This window comes from Chenopodium quinoa, unplaced genomic scaffold (genome assembly GCF_001683475.1).
Source record: "Chenopodium quinoa cultivar QQ74 unplaced genomic scaffold, ASM168347v1, whole genome shotgun sequence".
NCBI lineage: Eukaryota > Viridiplantae > Streptophyta > Magnoliopsida > Caryophyllales > Amaranthaceae > Chenopodium > Chenopodium quinoa.
In genome coordinates this window covers 437,140-457,481 of record NW_018742306.1, presented here as the reverse complement: position 1 = coordinate 457,481, position 20,342 = coordinate 437,140, and the positions used below count along the sequence as shown (strand labels likewise).

Genomic DNA, 20,342 nt, shown 5'->3' with positions numbered 1-20,342 from the left:
ATAAAAACACAAATCATTCATGCACCATGTCACTGTAATTTTATGAAATGAAGATTAAGTTCTCTCAAAGATTAAAAGTAGCCGTAACCCAAGATCCAACATATTATTGTGACTAGAAAAGAAGGGACACAAGTAGCATAAGTCGTGACTTATGACCGAAAATGAGGCTATACTTGTCTTTGAAAGTAATACAAACAATTATTCTAAATCCCATTTTAATTAAGCAATCCAGGTACAATATAGCTGGTTTGGCTGTACTCCTGTACATAATTGATTTACATAATTTATTATTCCGTACTTTGTAGTATTTTTTTGTAAAGGAAGTACGGAGTACAAAATAACATTAGGATTAGGCATATCTTCACTCAAAACTTTAATTTAACATATCAAAAAGTAAGAAAACTTGTTATCGATGAAAGGCGCGTGTGTATGTGCACATTATTCTTGTATACTCTGTATAAAACAAAAATCAACAGAGGTGAGGCAGTCAACGAGTATATTGTGGTATTGCCCACAAGTGATGGGATAGTATTGCTTTGGTGTTGGTGGTGAATGAACGTAAGACATTTCAGGCCCATCATCTATCAACATGCAAGTCACCTCACACCCGGCTCTATCAACAAAGTCGAGCACATATACAATGTCAAATACATTTAAGCGCACATATATTGTGGTATACTCCTTTTGTTCGGAATTAATAGTCATGATGCCTTTTGTTGTTGTCTAAATTTAGTATTTTCCTTACAGAAAATTAATAGCTTTACCAATACGGTATATCCTTTCATCCTACGAAGAAAAGGATTGCATCGACATGATAACTATTTAAGGACAGAACAATTAGTCTTTCGTATTGGGTAATTTTAACAGGCTGAATCAGATTTACTGTACAGCAGTTCTAGTTCAATTGAAAAATATTCAGGTTGGGGATTGCTGAGTTTGTGATATTGTAGTATTTGGTGCAGAATCAGACATGAGTGAGATAATGTCGAACCAAACAGTCAGGTAGAACAGAAATCCCAAACCTTTTTCGATCTGTAATTCAGCAGCATTCAACCAAACACGAACACCATTATCGAAAGCTTTAGAACGGAGGGCTTACATACAAGCAGATGCTGATATACTATAAAGAAAAATGTAAAACAATTGGACTGCTAATCTAATCTTACAAGTCAAAATCATGTTTGTATAACAAAGGCAGATATGTCCATCAACCACCCCAGGAAAACTGCCGCACTTTAGCATTTGTGCAGCATCCCTAGGCATTGTCCTACTTCCTAAGACAATAGCATACAATTCCTTTCTGTAATCCAAAAGAAGTGAGGCATCACTCAAGACAAAAACCTAGGGGGAAATAAGAAAAACCAAAACTTTGGAGCAGAAGATAGACAAGCCTCGATTTTCATCAAATCTTGTGAAGTCCAATGTTCAAGTCAGAGGATATAGAGACGAGAAGTGGCAACGTGGGGTGCCACTCAGCTTTAAAAACCCGTTTATGATGAGCTTTCACAGATTGAGAAGGCTTGTGAGAGTTGTATCTGATATCAAATACATGGATCATTGGGTCTGCTGAACCTGAAGTGAGGTACAGACCATCAGGAGACCATGCCTGGTTAATCAAAGCTGACTGAGACTCACTGCTTTCTTGCTTCCACCCAAATGCATGAAGTTCTGAGTTCCGAAGCCTAATATCAAACAGTCGAAGTTGCCTTTCTGGGGTCCTGTAACATAATGCATAACTCATAAGAAGCAAGACACATAGAATTTTGGGACGAGGGCAGCTTCAAGTTTTGGGATCATCAGATTACCAGATAAAGTACTGCGAAACAATAAAGATTTCAATCTCCTCTAACAGAGCTAAATTCAACTCTAATATCCAGAAGTTTTCCACAATTTCAAGCTAAAAGAACCTTTCAAGCTTCATGAATAATGACCAGGGACAAGATAACATATAATTTCATTTCATCTCAACCCTGTTGGCCTGTCTTAGAGAAACCAGAACATAAATTCAAAACACTTAATTTCATATGGTTATAAGATGCAAAAGTTCAGATTACAGCAATGCATTAGAAGCTTGAATAACAGAACATTCTGTTAAGTGGTCTTCTTATAGTTACTTTCAATTACCTAGAACTCTCAGAAGTGTACACCACACAAGCTCGAGCTTTGAAGGGAAAAAGAGACAACCCAACTGAATCCATCAGTTCAACCACAATTCCATTTAAGAATTAATTCCAATATAGTAGAAGCCTGGTTTAGACATAATGCAAAAAAGATGCAACTTGGAGCCGGCGCAATGAAACAACATGCAGAGTTGTTTGCATGATGGTTCAATTGTGATAATCATTTTTTTTTTTTTTTGGGTGTTTAGAGAGCTACAAGGGCGGGGGTGAGAATTGATCCCAAGATCTCTTAGAACCGGGAGGGAAGCTCTAAACACTTGAGCTATTAAATATTTTCAAAGTCAGATATGCTATACAGTAAATATACCATCTCTACCTTTCTTTCTCTCCTCCCAAAAACCCTAGTCCCCAAGATGGTTGGAACCCCTAGAAGAAGGCTGCATCATGGGGAAATAAGAAGACAAAGGGTGAGTAAAGTGTCGTATATTAGTTTTATTGGAAATGAAGTTGATTTTGACATGTTAGATACATGTGTGGTTGAGTTTAATGTCAATTGTAGATGCCTAAAGTCTATCAAATAATGAAATCATCTATCAATTCCAAAAACAAAAAATACTCATAGTTCAAATACCTCACTGCTCTATTAGCTTTTCATTGCCACTTTATGAGGTGATAGTTCAGCTAATTGGCCTGCAACCACCAGCTTGTCAAGGTATCACAACATTGGCTGATTCACACAGTATGGATTCCTAATGCAGGCGAGGAAAAGTAAAAGTGTGAAGCACATCACTACCTCCTACCCACTTCACATATTCTCATATCCTCTTGCAGAATTTTTTTTACACCCCCCCCCCCTTCGAATTTAAAACTGTATACTAAGCAGCACTTCAATATAACAGAATATACCTCCGTTTCTTATTATGTGCAACAAAGGGGAATTATTTGTGAGACATAAAATATTCCTTTGTTGCACATAATAAGAAAACGGAGGTAGTAAAAGAATATCATTGCATGATTAAGGATGCCATTTACCCTGTCTGAACCATGAAAAGGTGGTAGTCACATGGATTAGGAAGCACACTCATGCATTTGCTATCTATTTGGTGTTTGTAATCCGCCCTTCCAGCAAGCCCATCATATCCAATTATTCTCTTATCTGCACCAGCAGACACTACCATTTGCTTGTGGCGCATCCCAGCAACTCCCATGACTGCAGATGAATGAAGATTCCTATGCAATGTCTTTGGTTTCCATACATCACCACCATCTTTCTCATTCCAAGATATGACAGCATGATCACTACCACCTGTCATAAAACAAGTATCATCCCAAGGAATGAATGCAACACTATTGATGATACCCTTAATGTGCGGCTTCTCCTCCAGGAAAGACACGCGAGCTCTCTGTCAAAGTCATAAAAGTCAGGCATCTTTCAAATCTCAAAATTTTACAGAAACATTAACAATCTATGGTACAATAATATAACAAGAGGGTGAAACACAGAAGTAGTCCAGTACCTGGCTTTTGTTCAAATTCAGCACTGATATCTGGTTATCCCCACCATCGGCACTATATACGGCAACTAGCCTATTCCCTTCCGGATGCCAAGCTATATCTTCAGGCCATCTCCTCTGTTTTGGAGATAGACATTCTGTAGAGCTCAGAAGAGTTGCACCTGATCTAGATTATAGTACAAAACCATGCAAATACCAATCAGCACCTAAAAGCTGTAAGCTTAGGACAAGGAGCTGATAAAGGAAAGTAATGCTAGCACATTCACTAAGCTTTTTGAGCTACACTCAATCCCCTTATATCTCCATTCTTGATTGCAGCTTGGATTAATGCTTTTGTGTTCATTTACATGTCTGTTCAAACAATATTGTAGAAATATATATCTACATATCATATCATATCAATAAGTAATCATAATTACAAGAACTGGGTGAAGTAGAGTTTACATACTGACATTCTTAGGCATAAAATCTAGATAAAAAGATGGTTATCTTTCCACATAACATGTTTCAACCAAGCAATTATACAAAGTTGAATGTTTTTGTTTTTTTTAAAAAAAAAAAAAAAAAAAAAAAAAAAAAAAAAAAAAAACTAAATTGAAACTGATCAAGATATCAACAATTTAACACCAAGTTAGTTTCCATGGAGAAGTCCTACTTCACTAGAGCAAGTGAGCAACCATATAAGCTCACTTATGCCTCAACTATCAAACTCCAAGATAAAGAATTAAACACATTTGTGATTCAAAGATAAGGGATTGAGATGCCCCTTGCATTCACATATACAATGTTTTCCTAATACAAATTATTTTGTTAGTGTTCATGCAAAGTTGCAAACGACATATCGCTAATTTGGGTTTGTATCTTTCACCACATGAAATATTAACCATAAGCATAGCCTCAATCATAGACTCATTTCATTGAACTCCAACCTCAAAACAAAATGGGAAAAGGCAAATATAAAAATAAAAATAAAAAAAGGAAAGGCATAAAAAAGGAAGAAAGGACAAGTTTTATGTTTCATCAAGCACATTTCATCCTCCCATCCACTCCTAAAGACACATCAGAGCTACCTTTACAACATTAACAATATTAAAAGAACACGACACAAGTCACATAAAGGATAAGGATCACAATTTGACTAGGAGGCACGATGGGGAAAAAAGCATTTAAAAATTAAACATGTTTTTATATATGCACCAATGTACAGAACTTCTGATGCTTTTTATTTCATTGAATATTCCACATCTGAATTGCCTCGTGATAACAGATTATTTCACTCAAGATTCCATCAGAAATCAACAATAAGTACAATACATGGAACAATCTTAAAAACAGATAAGAGAGTCAGATATTACATACCCTTTAGCCTGGATCTGCCATAAATTCACCATTCCATCAAGTGCACTGGAGCATATCAACAACACAAAATGACATATTTAGCAGCTTGTGACTTGGTAAAAAATCATTTAAGAAAATGCAGATAATATTCCTTCCATCACAGGAAACAGCATGTTTAGACTTTAGAGCCACCACTAGTAATTAGCACATCGACACATCCTTTATGCCAATGCTGATGGGCTAATATCTAATGCTGAGTCAATCTATCTCTGTCCTCCTGAACAAGAGTGTTAACATCCATGACAGCTTTTCTAAATGGATAGATACCTGTTAACACTTGGTTATTTTGTATCATTTGATCAGAAGGGTGAGATGTCAACTTCATAGTTTTGACTAAAATGTTCTACTCTTTCTTAAAGATAAAACTTACAAATACAGTACTTGTGAAGGAATAAACTATCATAGGATTAATGGAAAAACTTCAGAGGACCTTTACAAACATGGTACTTGTGATGTAATAAACTATGGTAGGATCAAGGAAAAATCTTCAAGTTCCAGTATCACTAATGATTGTTACAATTTCCAAATCTCTTAAGCACATGAACTTGCAAACTAGAGATTCATTTCACATCTTCTCTACTGATGAATTGTCACAACAGAATAAAACTGATGCCCAGAATACATTTAAAATTTTTGAAAAAAGTAAATAAGGCAATTAGAGAACTGTAAAGGCAAACCAAGTTAGATCGCTACCTGGTAATGAAGAGCTTATCAATCACAGGACATATAGTCAGACTTCTGAGCTTCCTTTTATGCTGACTTGAGATATGAGTACTTGCATAGCTCTGAATCACAGTTGGTGAAGAAGAGCTGCGTACTTTGGATGTTAATTCAATATGTTCTTTGCATTCTGTAAACACCATTGTGTGAGGAATTAGCATATTACTTTCAGCATGGGAACCCAAGAAGCTAAAAACTATTACTACAACCAATAATTCCATTATGTAGGCAGGTATATCTTACCAAGCTTCCTCTTTGCCCCTACAACCTGAGACTTTGCATCTTCTGATCTAGGAGTTCCATGAGATCTATCTCCTCTTTCCTTCACAGGACTATCATGACGACTGGGTGAAGCTTTTGGACCATGAGATTTATCTCCTCTTGCCTTCACAGGACTATCATAGCGACTGGGTGATGCTATTGTACCATGAGATCTATCTCCTCTTGCCTTCACAGGACTATCATGACGACTGGGAGAAGCTTTTGGACCAGTGTCAGCCACAGTCATTGGCCGGGATGATTTTTGGTTAGCACCTGGAATCAAAAGTTGTGGTTTGGATTGCAACTGACGCTGGGAGGAACCTCCATTCACTGGATTAGATCTATGCTCCTTTTTAAGACCAAGCGGAATATTCCACTTAATGTCACTTATTTTGCGCCGAACATTAACCAACTTATTTTGTGAATCATCTAATCTCTGTTGTGCTTGTTTAAGCTGCAGAATTTTCCTAAAAAATTAGGCAGTGGTTCCTTCGAGATTTGTTGAACAAAATCCTAAGTTATCATCAGCAAAATATACCCCAAACGATGAAAAGAGATCAAAGGTAAATTTTCAGTATGTTTCGTCAAAAGTTATAGCTTCTAAAAGATGTAAATGGCCACCCAAATAAATTCTAGGCAGAATGCTTTTAGTTCCAAGCTTCTCACTCTTGTCTAGATAAAGCACAGATAAAAAATTCCCTTCAAGAACTCTTGACAACTTTCCAACCTCAACATCCGTAGGCCTCATTCAGCACCTTTGCTGATATATGCAATACAATCTACAGTATTGCCTATCTACTATAGGTTCCATATTCCTCATCTACAAAATTCCCTTTCCCGTTTCAAACTTAAAGTCTGTATTCTATGTCATTTCCCAATATGATAATTATTAGTATGGAGTATTTCTTTACTTTAAAGATGTGAAAAAAAAGTTTGTAGTTCTAACAGTTCTTGTCTAATTATAATGGATTGGGAGAAAGAAAAAACCAAGTAAAAAGGGAAAATAATTTGATACCAAAGCTCCTTTTTTATGGTCTCAATTCATTTCTGCACCAAATTAACCGGAATTCGAGAAAATTGAGAAAGCTAACAAGAGTTTATTTCATTTCCTTACCATTGAACTCTCCAAACCCTTAAAATAGAAAGTAAATTCCCCTTTCTTCCTAATCACTAAACCTAAGTACGTTTAACAACAAGAACAATAATTTCTTCCCTATCTTTTCACTTCCTTTTTCTCCCTTCCTTTATTTCCGTCACCAATCGGTGGTGCCCAAGCAACTTTTTACAAGATACAACTTTTCTATGAACAAAAGGAAAAGAAGAACAACATTTAGCATTGTAAAATGAAAATGTTCACTTTTCCAATTATAAATTTCTGACAAAATATTTCCAAATTGATCCCTTTACAAACTTAAACACAATCATACATTCACACTCATTTAAATCAACCCTAATTCATATATTGCATACCCATTATGATAAACAACAAAAAAAAAACCCAAAATTCAACAACCCAAATCATCAAATCATCAAAAATTCAAGAACCCATCACCAAACATCAAAATAATACAAGAATTACAAATCCTAAAACCCATTAAATTCTCATACAAAATAATGCAGTAAATTCAAACAATTAAACAAGAAATGAAAATTGAAGAAAACCTGAGTTTGGTAATAAGCGATGCGAGTTTTAAGATGTTCAACTTCTTTGGCACGATGTTCAATAAGAGCAACAAGGGCTTCTTCTTGTTCATCATATCTGCTAGTACTAGCACTTCCATCATCATCAGAATCATCATTAACAACATCATTATCATTATTTTTGGTAATACTATAGTTGTTAATGGTTAAATTTTTGTTATCATCTTCAGCATCTGAATCAATCTCTCTTTTGGGTTTCTTTAGTATTCCTCCGCCGTTCATTTCGCTCATTTTTCTCTCTCCTCTTCTCTTCCTTGGTGGTTGCGGTTGCTGCTGCCACAAAGTTGAACTGAAAACTCAAATATAAGGCGGTCCATTTTTGGGTGTAGGTATTATTTATTCATTCACGTTTTTTTAAAATTTAAAATTAAATCACGAGTTTTAAGATACCGTCTCAAAATAAAAGTCTCGTTTAGTTTTAAAAACAAAATTTGTATGGGTCATCCATGATGAACCGGTTGAGCCGTCATTACCCTCTATGTCGTTACCTTCTACGGAGTACTCATTAGGTGTTGTTTCGGATGAAAACAATGGGACCTTGTTGAAGGTCCGATGAGGTGAAGAAGACTGGATTCGGTCCAAGTGATGTTGGGCCGAAGGTTTCCTGCACAGTAAACACACGTAAACTAGCCTCGGGGGTGTTGCCGAGGAAGGCCCCTCCGATGCTAAAGTCAGTAAAGTGTGTGTAGAGAGAGAACACTATGCAAGAGAATTAATTGCTTGAGGCTTTGTGTGCATGTCTCAATATGTTTTTTGTGAATACGTGAGTGAATTGCCAAATGTAATATTGATGGCTTTTATACCTTTGATATATGGAGGATTGGGCTGGGCCCAATTGACTTGCCTTGAGGACCGATCTTTGACTTTAGCACATTTGGAGAGTTGAACCTTGACCTTGGGCTTTTAATTGGATCATTCAGTGACTAGGCCCAATTAGACTAAATTGGACCCAAACAACTTGCCCCCCAGACCCGATTTGGAAGGATGACGGGTCGGGTTTGATTTAATCAGGAAAGGAGGGAAGTGAATGATTTAATTAATCCAAAAATTTGAATTTAAACCGTAATTAACCCATAATTAATGAGATAACAACAGTTAATGTGGATAATTGTGGAAGTTGGACGGATAATGGGCGATTTAATCGCAAGGTCGTGTGTTTAACGGTTACTTAGTGGGTACTTAAGAGAAATTGAAACGCAGACTCCTCGAATTCCCATTTCTGGAGATATAAATAGAGGCGCGTCATCTCTCCTCACTTATTCACCAACACAAACCCAGAATTCTCAAGAGAACTCAAGAACCCGCATCAAAACTTCGCAAATTCCCCGAGCATTAAGCTGAGAAGCTGAGACTTGTCACTACCAATTCGTAAATCGGCGACTTTCGCTTCAGATTAAGGTAAATTCCTTTGATTTTATTTCATTTTTCTTCGACTTTGAACTCTTTCCCCTTTTTTCGACTTTTTCCTTCGAAATTCATCAATGGTGAGAGGAGTTAGAGGTAGAGCCCGTGCTCCAAGAAGGGCAAGGCTAATTCCCGATCCCAGGGACAGGATTGGGACCTGGAATGGACAAAGGGCAGAGTCTGACCCTGCTGAAGTGGTTAGGGCGACTCCCATTTCTTCGGCTCCTCCTCAGAGAACGGAGGGGCCGAGCGCTTCTGGACGGGACGATGAAGTTCCCGCTGTCCTTTGGGATATCCTCCCCGGGTTTTCAGAGTGGGAGGATGCCGAAGTAGCTTCGGCCATGATAAAGAACCGCCCCTACTCATGGTGGGTGGAGAATGCCGAACGGTATCGGTTTGCCGAGCAAATTGAGTTGCATTACGGCATCCTTGAAGCTGATGGGTATTGGTGCCGAATGCCCACGGCATCTGATAGAATCCACCGTCCACCCCCGGGGTATGTGGGGGTATACACAAGACAACTTCAGTATGGGCTGAGGTTCCCCCTGGATGCATTCGTCCGAGACTTGCTGATCCATTACAATATTTCCCTGTGCCAGCTGACCCCCACTAGCATCCGAAGGGTAATGACATACTTATGGGTCTGCAAGTTCTTCAGGTATGTGCCGAACCTGCACTGCTTCAAAAAGCTCCATCGGCTAGTGCCAAATATTCAAAGTGGGCACGGAAGTCATGGGTCTGGGTGGTACCGGATTGAGTCTCGGCCCCGTACCTAACCATGTGGCCGAACGACTCTTCAGACAAGGACTGGAGAGGTCAATGGATTTGGGTTAGAGCACCCACGGAGCCGAGCCACCCTTACGTCTTCAGCGCTCCCCGGTATCTTGCTGAGCCGGATCCTGATATGGGAAGTTTGGGTCCTCCCGAAGATAACGGGCCAGACCCGAACCTTAATCAACAGAACATCTTCGGCAAGCTGCCGAACCGGGGGGGCAGCGGCCGAATGCAGCATATCCCGGAGACTTGGCTCCCCGATACGCATTATGTTTTCCAAGAGAACATGCTAGCAGCTGTCGGCCTCAGCCGAAAGTTTAAGGATGGTAAGCTTCTTCGGCTGGGGCCGAGGCCTTTTACTTATCTCTTTTCTTCTTTCGTTTCGCCTTTTTTATGATATGCCGAACTATCTGAACTGACCTTTTTCCCCTTTTCTTTTTCAGAGCGGGACGAGACCAACGTCGGCATTAATTACGCTCGTCTTGGCGTCAACCGAGAACGAGTTGTAACTGATCGGGCTCCCTCTATCACTGAACCAAGGCGCAGAGAAGTTCATCTAGACTCTTCCCACTTCCAAATTGAGGCTGTTGCTCTGTATCAGAGGCAGAAGCCTTGGTGGAAGAAGAGAGATCCCTTGTTTCAGCTGCTGGACGAAGAAGCTGAAGCTGCCCGTACAGCCGAAGAGGTTGCACGGGTTATTGAAGCTTGTGAAGGAGGAGAAGGGTCCTCCAGGGCTGCTGAAGAAGCTGCAGCTAGGGCAGCTGAAGAAGACGAGGCTTTGCTGAAGACCTCGGTGAGCCTTTAGACTTAACTTTGTCTTTTTCTCTCTTTTTTTTTTTTTTTTTTTTTTTTTTTTTTTTTACATTCTTCCTCCCCCCTGCCTTTTACAGTCTGAAGAGAGTAACAGACACAGGGAAGGGAAAGCCCCTGTTCGTCCCGAAGACCAAGTACAAGAAGAGTCTTCAGACTCAGATATGGACGAACAGCCGCTTCAGAAAAGGCGCCGAAGAATGGCCATCATCGGCCCGCATGACTTTCAGCGGAGGCCGATGACCATCGGCGTTGAAATAAGGGAACCCGAGGAAGGCAATGGATCGCCGAGGGTTCCCCGGCTACCACCTCAATCACCTCCTAAGACTCCTCCGCCACCTCCCGAGATGGAGGTGGATCAGAGAACTCCCGAACCTAAGGGAGGGGTCGAAGAAGTTCGAGAGAGTGCCGCCGAGCACAAGAATGAGGATGCCGTGATGCCCAGTGCTGAGGGTTTCACGGCAGACATTGCAAGAGAGGTTGAGGCCTTCGTCCTCACACCTGAAGAAGAAGAGGTCATAATAATTGACTCTTCTGAGAAGAAGGAGGATACTGAGCCATCCAAAGCTAAAGAGGCTCCATCGTCATCCTTTCCTTCCTTCCAGACGCTGCAGTCTGGAGAAATGGGTTTCTCGGCCCCCCGAATCCCAATCCCAGACCACATCTGGGACCTCATATGGGGTCAGAACCGAGAAGGTGCTGCAGCCTACTTCGGCGATTTTGCTGGTCTGTCCGAAGTAGATAGGGCAAGAATCTGGTTGCTGAAGGCCACTGCTGGGATGGGCGAATCCAGCAGATCAGTTCCTGACCCAGCCAGGTCTAACCAACTGCTGATGATGCAGGTGATTCTCCTTGCCTTGATTTCTTTTTAAATTCATCTCTTCAATTATCATTATTATTATTATATTTTTTTTATTTTAACTTGTGCTCTTGTTTTCAGTTCGTGCACAATCAGACTCTTACTGTAGAGCTGATAGATACCCTACAAGATAGGGTAGACGCTGCCGAGCACGACAAAAGGGTAGCCGAGGAAGAGCTAAAGCTTGCTAAGCTGAAGCAAGCAGCAGCTGAAGAGAAGCAGCAGAAGGCTGAAGAATACGAGAAAAAGTCTGCTGAAGCCCTCAAGACCTTCTGCGATGCTATGGAGAAAGAAGTTTTTCCCCCACTGATGGAAGGGGAAAAATTCCTCCAAGAGCACCTGGGAGTGGACGTCTCTAAATTCAAGGCTGCTATTGAGAGCCGAATCCAGGAAGGAGCTGCTGCACAAGCTGAAGTGCAGCATCAGCTAGAATCTCTTGAAGCCAGCAGAATGGCTGCTGAAGAGATGCTCCAAGCCCGGGATGTCCAACTCTCAGAGGCTGCTGCTGCTGCTGAAGCTCAGAGAGCTAAGCTCCAAGAGGCTGAGGATCAGCTCATGGCCAAGAAGGAAGAAGTGGTCCAGGCTCAGACCGAGGCTTCCCAGGTTCAGCAAGAGCTAACTGAGCTGAAAGGTTCCTCCTCCAAGCTCGCCGATGAGCTGAAGAAATCCAAGGAAGACTTGGAGGAGACAAAGAAGAAGTTGGCTGATGCTGAGGCTCTACTCAAAGTCTGCATCTATACCCAAGAAGAGTATGAAATGGGTTTCAGAAACGGGTTCAGAGTGTGCCGAAGAGTCTGCCTTCATGCTGAGCCGAAGTTGGACTGGTCCAAATGTGCTGAATGGGTCCAAGATCCCGAAGACCCTCATATGAAGTATGCAACTCCAATCGAAGCTGAAATCCTTAAGGCTGAGGAAGCCGAGGAAGAAGCTGAGAGGATGGAGTTGGAGGCTGAACAGAGGGAAAGGGAGGCTCGGCAGAGTGCAAAGCCTGCTTCTTCTTCTGCTGGGGCTGAGACCACCATAGGGCCCAATGATGCTGATCAGTCTGATCCTCGGGCTGAAGCATAGGAACTCGGGCAGTCGTCTTCAGAATCTTGCGGTTCATCATGCGCTCAACTTTAGACTTGCCGCTTTCTGAATTTTTGCCTTGTTTGTTTTTTTGCTTCAGCTTGCCTTGTCGTACAACAGTTTATTATATTTTTATTTTGCCTGTACGTATTTCGGCAGCTGTTATTTTCCGCTTGTGGGCGGCTGCCGATGTAGTCTTTTAACCCTGTTTGAACTTGTAGCTCAATTCCTGAGCATGAATTATTAATTTGATGCTCTTTTCTTCAGCAGCTTTGTTTTTGAATGCTTTGCTGTTTCTTCAACTCTGCTGATCATAAACTTGCACTGGTAGTGCTTCTTGCCTTCCCCCAGAAATTGAAGTATGGCTTAAGCTGAATAAACAATTTCTTTGTTTCTTAAAAATGGGCATCCGAAACACAGGGCCAACTGAAGGCAATGTTTTGGATAATGGCTTTCTGGGATACAAGGCTCAGTTAAGGCAATATCCCAGAATCGTCCATGGACCCATGCCTTTGGAGAACAAATCTTACTGAAGTTTAACTTCAGCTGAAAGACTAGAGTTCTTTACAAAGACGAATTTGTCAGCAATCTGAAACCCAGTTACCCGAAGGCAAAGGTTTCAGACGGGGCTGAATAAACAATTTATTTCTTAAAAATGGGCATCCGAAGCACAGGGCCAACTGAAGGCAATGTTTCGGATAATGGCTTTCTGGGATACAAGGCTCAGTTAAGGCAATATCCAGAATCGTCCATGGACCCACGTCTTTGGAGAACAAGTCTTGCTGAAGTTTGACTTCAGCTGAAAGACCAGTGTTCTTTAAAAAGACGAGTTTGTCAGCAATCTGAAACCCAGTTACCCGAAGGCGAAGGTTTCAGACGGGGCTGAATAAACAATTTCCAACTGTTGGTGATATCCTTGATTTTCTGTCTATCTTTGAAAAATGGATATCCGAGACACAGGGCCAACTGAAGGCAATGTTTCGGATAATGGCTCTCTGGGATACAAGGCTCAGTTAAGGCAATATCCCAGAATTGTCCATGGACTCATGTCTTTGGAGAACAAGTCTTGCTGAAGTTTGACTTCAGCTGAAAGACCAGTGTTCTTTAAAAAGACGAGTTTTGTCAGCAATCTGAAACCCAGTTACCCGAAGGCGAAGGTTTCAGACGAGGCTGAATAAAAAACCCTTAAAGAGTAGATAGAACCAAGAAAACTTGAAAGGATAAAAAGTTGCAAATATTTATGTAAATGGTGGCTCCAAGGCCTTATATAAATTCAAAATGTACTTACAAAGATTGTTCTGCCCGAAGGGTCTACACATGATATTTTTTCAGTACATCAGCAATCCAGTGATTTTTCAGCTCGGTTCCATCCAACTGCCGAAGTCGGTATGTCCCTGGTTGGAGCTCGTCACAGATTTCATAAGGCCCTTCCCATGCAGCTGAGAGTTTCCCATGGATTCGGCCTTTCTGGACTGCAGCGGCATTCCGGAGGACAAGGTCTCCAATTTTAAGAGGCCTTGCATGGACCCTTCGGTTGTAAAATTTGCTGATTCTCTGCTTATAAGCAGCCATTCTGTCTCGGGCTGAGTCTCTTACTTCGTCGAGGAAATCGAGAGATTCCTTCATTAGTCGCTCATTCTCAGCCGAGAAGTGGTGCACTCGTAGGCTCTCAGAGCCAATTTCCACTGGAAGAACGGCTTCGGCACCATACACCAGTTCAAAAGGTGAATAGCCCGTTGCCTCTTTTTCAGTTGTCCGAAGGGACCAAAGGGTTCCAGGGAGCTCCTCCAGCCACTTAGACTTTTGATCTTCCACCCTCTTTTTGAGGGCATTTAGGATCTGTTTATTTGCAGCTTCGGCTTGTCCGTTACTTTGCGGGTGGCATACTGCTGAATATGCCAATTTGATGCCGAACTGATCTGTATATCGCTTCAACGGTAAGTTATCGAATTGCCTCCCATGATCAAAGACAAATACTCTCGGAATGCCGAAACGAGTGATGATATTTTGCCAGATAAATTTCCTGACAGTTTGCTCTGTAATGTTCGAGGCTGCTTCGGCCTCGATCCACTTACTGAAGTAGTCCACACCAACTATCAGCCATTTTTTCTGGTACACAGCCTCTGGAAATGGTCCCAGTATATCCAGTCCCCATTGGGCAAACGGGAGTGGATTAAGGATCGGCTGGAGATCCCTTGCTGGCTGGTGGATAACTGGAGCGTATTTTTGACATTTTTTCGCATTTTCGGACCAACTCCTTAGCATCTGCGATCATGGTGGGCCAATAATATCCAGCCCTCAATGCCTTGTGGGCTAAGGTCCTTCCCCCGATGTGGTTCCCACAGATGCCGAAGTGAATTTCCCGTAGGATATAATCTGCGTCTGTTGGCCCCACGCATTTCAGCAAAGGGGCTGAAAAGGACTTTTTCAGAAGCTCCCCCCTGAAGACAATGAACCTTGAGCTGGTTCTCTTCATCTTGGAGGCCAAAGCTCTATCTCTGGGAGTTTCTCCCCGAAGTTTGAAAGCCAGGATGGGATCCATCCAACTAGGCTCTGGGTCAGTGCAGCACACTTCAAGTGCTTCGTCGACACTTCTTTCTCGACGTACTTCCACATATACAGATCTGTTTAACTCGGTGAGAGTTGAACTGGCAAGTTTGGAGAGTGCATCGGCTTGAGTATTCTGACCCCTTGGGATCAGCTGAACCTCAAAAGTTTTCAGCTTTGCAATGACTGATTTGATCTTGGCAAGATAAGCTATCATGGAGGGCTCTTTGGCCTCGTAGCTGCCGCTAATCTGATATGCAACTAGCTGAGAGTCTGTTTTCAGGCAGACATGATCGGCTTCCAGGGAGATGCACAATTCTAGGCCGGCGATTGCTGCCTCATATTCGGCTTCGTTATTCGAGGCCTTAAAAGAAAATTTCAGTGCATACTCGAAGGATTTGCCTTCAGGAGAGGTTATCACTACTCCTGCCCCCGAACCGTTTTCGGTGGAAGATCCATCCGTAAACACGGTCCAGACTTTCTTTTCATTGTCTAGCGCTTCTTGGTATGAGCATTCGGCCAAAAAATCCGCTAGAGCTTGAGCCTTGATGGCAGTTCTCGGACGATAGCTGATGCTGAATTCGGTGAGCTCAAAAGCCCACTTGGCTAGTCTACCAGATTTTTCAACCTTGCCGAGAACTTTTTCCAACGGCTGATCAGTTAAGACCACTATCTGATGACAATCAAAATAGGGCCTCAACTTCCGAGCAGCTACTACTACCGCAAAAGCGACTTTCTCGAGCAGAGGGTAGCGAGTCTCGGCATCCGTCAGTGTATGACTGACGAAGTAGATCGGCTGCTGACTTTTGCTTTCTTCCTTCAGCAGTACTGCACTGACGGTGGCCGGGCTAACGGCCACATACAGGTACAAAGCTTCTCCTTCTGCTGGGCTAGCCAGCGTTGGGAGTTTGAGCCAGATGCTCTCGAAGCTGTTTGAAGGCTTTTTTTTGCTCTTTCTCCCAAACGAGCTCTTTTGTTTTTTGGGAGTTTTAGGGCTTTGAAGAAAGGTAGCCCCTTATCCGAAGCTCTGGAAATGAACCTCGAGAGGGCTGCCATTCTTCCGGTGAGCCGCTGAACATCCCGCTTTGTTTTTCGGCTCAGGAAGATCGAGCGCTGCTTTTACTTTGGAGGGATTGGCATCAATCCCCCTCTTGCTGACTATGAACCCAAGGAATTTCCCTGACTTCACGCCGAAGACACACTTCTTCGGATTCAGCTTCATTTGATGCTTTCTCAAGGTGGCGAAAGTTTCTTCCAGGTCTTTAACATGGTCCTCAGATTTTTTGCTTTTGACAATCGAATCGTCAACATAGACTTCCATGTTTCGGCCCTTTTGGTCGGCGAAAACTTGATCCACAAGCCTTTGATAGGTTGCCCCCGCATTTTTCAATCCGAAGGGCATCATTTTGTAATTGTACACCCCAGCGTTCGTGACGAATGCCGTCTTTGCTCGATCGTCGGGGTGCATGAAAATCTGATGATACCCCGAGAATGCGTCCATGAAACTAAGCAAGGCATGGCCACTTGTCGAATCGACTAGCTGATCGATCCTCGGCAAGGGATAGAAATCCTTCGGACAAGCCTTATTTAGGTCCGTGAAGTCAACGCACATCCTCCAGGTACCATTGGCTTTCTGAACCATCACCACATTTGCCAGCCATTCTGGATATTGACAAGGCTCGATGAAACCTGCCTCCAGCAACTTTTTGACTTCGGCTGCGATGTCTCGGTTCTTATTAGCGGAGTAATTCCGCTTCTTTTGCTTAATTGGTCGACACGCTGGGTCAACATTAAGCTTATGGGAGATGAGGTCTGGACTTATCCCGGGCATATCAGCTGCCGAGAAAGCAAACACATCTCTGTTGTCCCGAAGGAGCTGAATAAGTTCACAACGGGTGTTCGGATCAAGGTCCATCCCGATTGTTACACATTTCTCAGCGTCTCCTTCGGTTAGCTCGACCGTTTCAGTCTGTTGGTCCTCGTCCATTGCTGATGGACTGGACTCTTCACAATCTGGCCTGCTGTCTATGTCAGCAGGCGTCCCAGACTTTTTGTTCTTCGGCTGGCTCTCTGAGTCTTTCGGCTCAAATGAAGAGCTAGCCTTTTCCCTTTCCGGCCCTTTTTCTCTAGGCGCGGAACCTTGGGCCGAAGCACTTAGGCCTTTCGGCTTTTTTGTGCTGGGCTCTCTTTCTTTTTCTTTCTCCTCCTCATCCTTGTCATCGTCATCTAGGCGACTAGTGGATGGCTTGAGGTAGTTGCACCTTCGGGCGTCCTTTTGGCTGCCCTGGATCCTTTCGGGAAGCCGGCGTCTGAGACGTAAATCATCAGCTGATGATAAGTTGAGACGACCCCTTGGATCTCGTGAATTATGGGTCTCCCCAAAATCACATTGTACACTGAAGGAGCGTCAATGACCAAAAATTCAGTCATGACATTCCTGGCTGCCTCATCGCAGCCGATGGTGACAGGAAGTGTCACCTTCCCATCTGGGTAAGTTGAAGCCCCATTGAATCCGGATACCGAGTAGGGTACCGGCGTAAGGTGCTTGGGCTTCAGCTTGATTTGATTGTAGGCCTTTCGGAACAGAATGTTTGCTCCGCTGCCACCGTCAACAAGAACCTTACTGACGTCGTGGTTGGCCACCGTGGCGATGATCACCAACGGATCTCGTGAGGGAACGCTACCCCCCGGCAGTCGGCGGCTGTGAACGTCATGTTCGGCACCGGCAACTGGGGAGACTGAGTGTCAGCGTTGTTCACCTGGTGGGTCAGAGCCCTAAGGTGTCGCTTGTGCTCCCTCCGAGAGCATATTCCTCCCGAGATAGCATTAATCGGAGAGAATTTTCCCTCCGGTTTTTTACTGTTCTTCCAGGGGAAGTCGAGGTCTTGCCGAGAGTCCTTTGCTGACTTCTCGGACTCTTTTTTCTCGCGGTGATCCGCGATGTATTTTTTCAAGTATCCCTTCCGGACCATGTCCTCTATCTGGTCCTTCAGTTGGATACACTCCTCAGTGTTATGTCCCGGAGATTCGTGGAACTCGCACCACTGATTTTTATTTTTTCGCTGATACCACTCTAGGAGTGGTCTCGGCTTTCGGTAACTCTGCTCCTCCTTTGTCACGCTGTAAATTTTGGCGCGTGGAAGAGAGAGCGGAGTGTAGGACTCGTATCTGCCTGTGTACGAAGCAGATTTTTCCCTCTTTGGGTCGCTGGCCGAGGATTGCTCCGAGGCCTTCGACTTCCCTCTTGCCTTATGGCCTTGGCCTTCAGACAAGGGTATTTGTCTTTGTTTCCCTCCCTCGAATTGAGGTTGGGTTTTCGCTTTGTTCCACTCTTCGGCTCGGATGAACTTATCCGAGGCATTCAGAGCTTCCTCCAAGGTCTGCGGGGTATGCATGACCATGAAGTCTAGGAACTTCCCGGGCCGAAGGCCATTCTGCATTGCAAAAACGGCTAGCCCCTGGTCCAGCTGAGAGACGCTGGATGACTCGTTGCTGAAACGGGTCAGATAGTCTCGGAGGCTTTCGGTTTCTCCCTGTTGCAGACTCATGAGTTCTGCAGTAGTCTTTTCTCGGCGGTTTGCCGTGGAAAACTTGCTCCTAAATTTGGAGGACAGATCATCCCACCCTGTTATGGAGCCTTGCTTTACTCCCTTGGAGATCCACGCTTACGCGACCCCCTTGAGAGTGGTTGGGAAATATTTGCACCAAGTCGCTTCGGACCTGGGGCAAAGATGCATATGAGCCTCATACGAGGCAATGTGGTCCTTCGGATCCGAAGTTCCATCATACGTGATGTGCGACGGTATTTTAACCGTGGGCACGTGCTCTTCCAGTATCCACTGCTCGAATGGGGAACTGGCGGGTAACATAACGGCCTTGCCCTTGTTCCTGGCCGAAGGGACCGCGCTCCGCCCTCTTAGAGAGGTAGGAGTGGTTTTCGTCCCTGGTTGGGAAGTCTGGGCCTCGGCCGCAGGGAACGAGAGGCGACTGTGCACGCTCGGTTCCTTGCCGCCGAGTCGGTCGAGGACGCTTCGGCGAACAGTCTCAGGTTGTTCTCGGTGAGCAGATTCGGGCCGAGAAGCTGAGCTGCTGCTCCTATGCGTTCCTGGTCGGGAGGTTGAGGATCCTTTGAAGAATTGAGGGTTCTTTCTCCTCTCTCTTTCAGTTTTCCAGGTATCCTCTTCCCACTCTTCCAGTTCCCGGAAGAAGGAAGCTTCCCACCATCATGGTCTAGCTTCCTCCGCTGACGCCGGGTATGCGGGGGAGTTCGATCACGATGTGGTGGCATATTTTGTGCCCTCATTGCCTCCATGAGCACTGCCAACGCTCTCGCCACCTCCTCCGAGCTGGGCCCCGTCAAAGGGGTCCTCGGCTGAGTATGGGAATGAGAGCGGACGGTCGATGGTTGGCTTTGGGGCACTGAGTGCGTCCTATGATCGGATTGACCCCCGCTAGACCGAGAATGACTCGATCTATGATGAGAATTATGAATTACGGAGAAAGGGAATCTTCCCTGTATGATCCTCGCTCCGAGCTGGCACCCTTGGGAGAGTTCCGGTCCGGTGAGGGTGATGGTGTAGGGGTTTTAGCTTTTCGCCTGCTCCTTGACGGAGGCCCTTACTCTTGCGGTTCTTAGCCATTGCTACTAAGATAATTGCAAGATGATCTTGGTTAGAAATTTGGCTTAAAGATTTTTGAAAGTCTTCCCCACAGACGGCGCCAAATTGTTTCGGATGAAAACAATGGGACCTTGTTGAAGGTCCGATGAGGTGAAGAAGACTGGATTCGGTCCAAGTGATGTTGGGCCGAAGGTTTCCTGCACAGTAAACACACGTAAACTAGCCTCGGGTGTTGCCGAGGAAGGCCCCTCCGATGCTAAAGTCAGTAAAGTGTGTGTAGAGAGAGAACACTATGCAAGAGAATTAATTGCTTGAGGCTTTGTGTGCATGTCTCAATATGTTTTTTGTGAATACGTGAGTGAATTGCCAAATGTAATATTGATGGCTTTTATACCTTTGATATATGGAGGATTGGGCTGGGCCCAATTGACTTGCCTTGAGGACCGATCTTTGACTTTAGCACATTTGGAGAGTTGAACCTTGACCTTGGGCTTTTAATTGGATCATTCAGTGACTAGGCCCAATTAGACTAAATTGGACCCAAACA

General features: G+C 43.6%; 1 protein-coding gene across 1 annotated transcript; it reads right to left on the bottom strand.

Annotated features, from left to right (window-relative positions):
- Positions 1–1,095: 1,095 nt before the first annotated feature.
- Positions 1,096–7,992, bottom strand: LOC110687037. Its single transcript, XM_021863670.1, has 7 exons — positions 7,676–7,992; positions 5,996–6,467; positions 5,726–5,882; positions 4,994–5,038; positions 3,638–3,800; positions 3,153–3,523; positions 1,096–1,718 (listed from the first exon to the last, which is right to left on the bottom strand). Exons 1-7 carry the CDS (start codon positions 7,943–7,945, stop codon positions 1,403–1,405), a joined length of 1,794 nt encoding a protein of 597 aa, XP_021719362.1. The 5' UTR covers positions 7,946–7,992; the 3' UTR covers positions 1,096–1,402.
- Between the last annotated feature and the right edge of the window lie 12,350 nt (positions 7,993–20,342).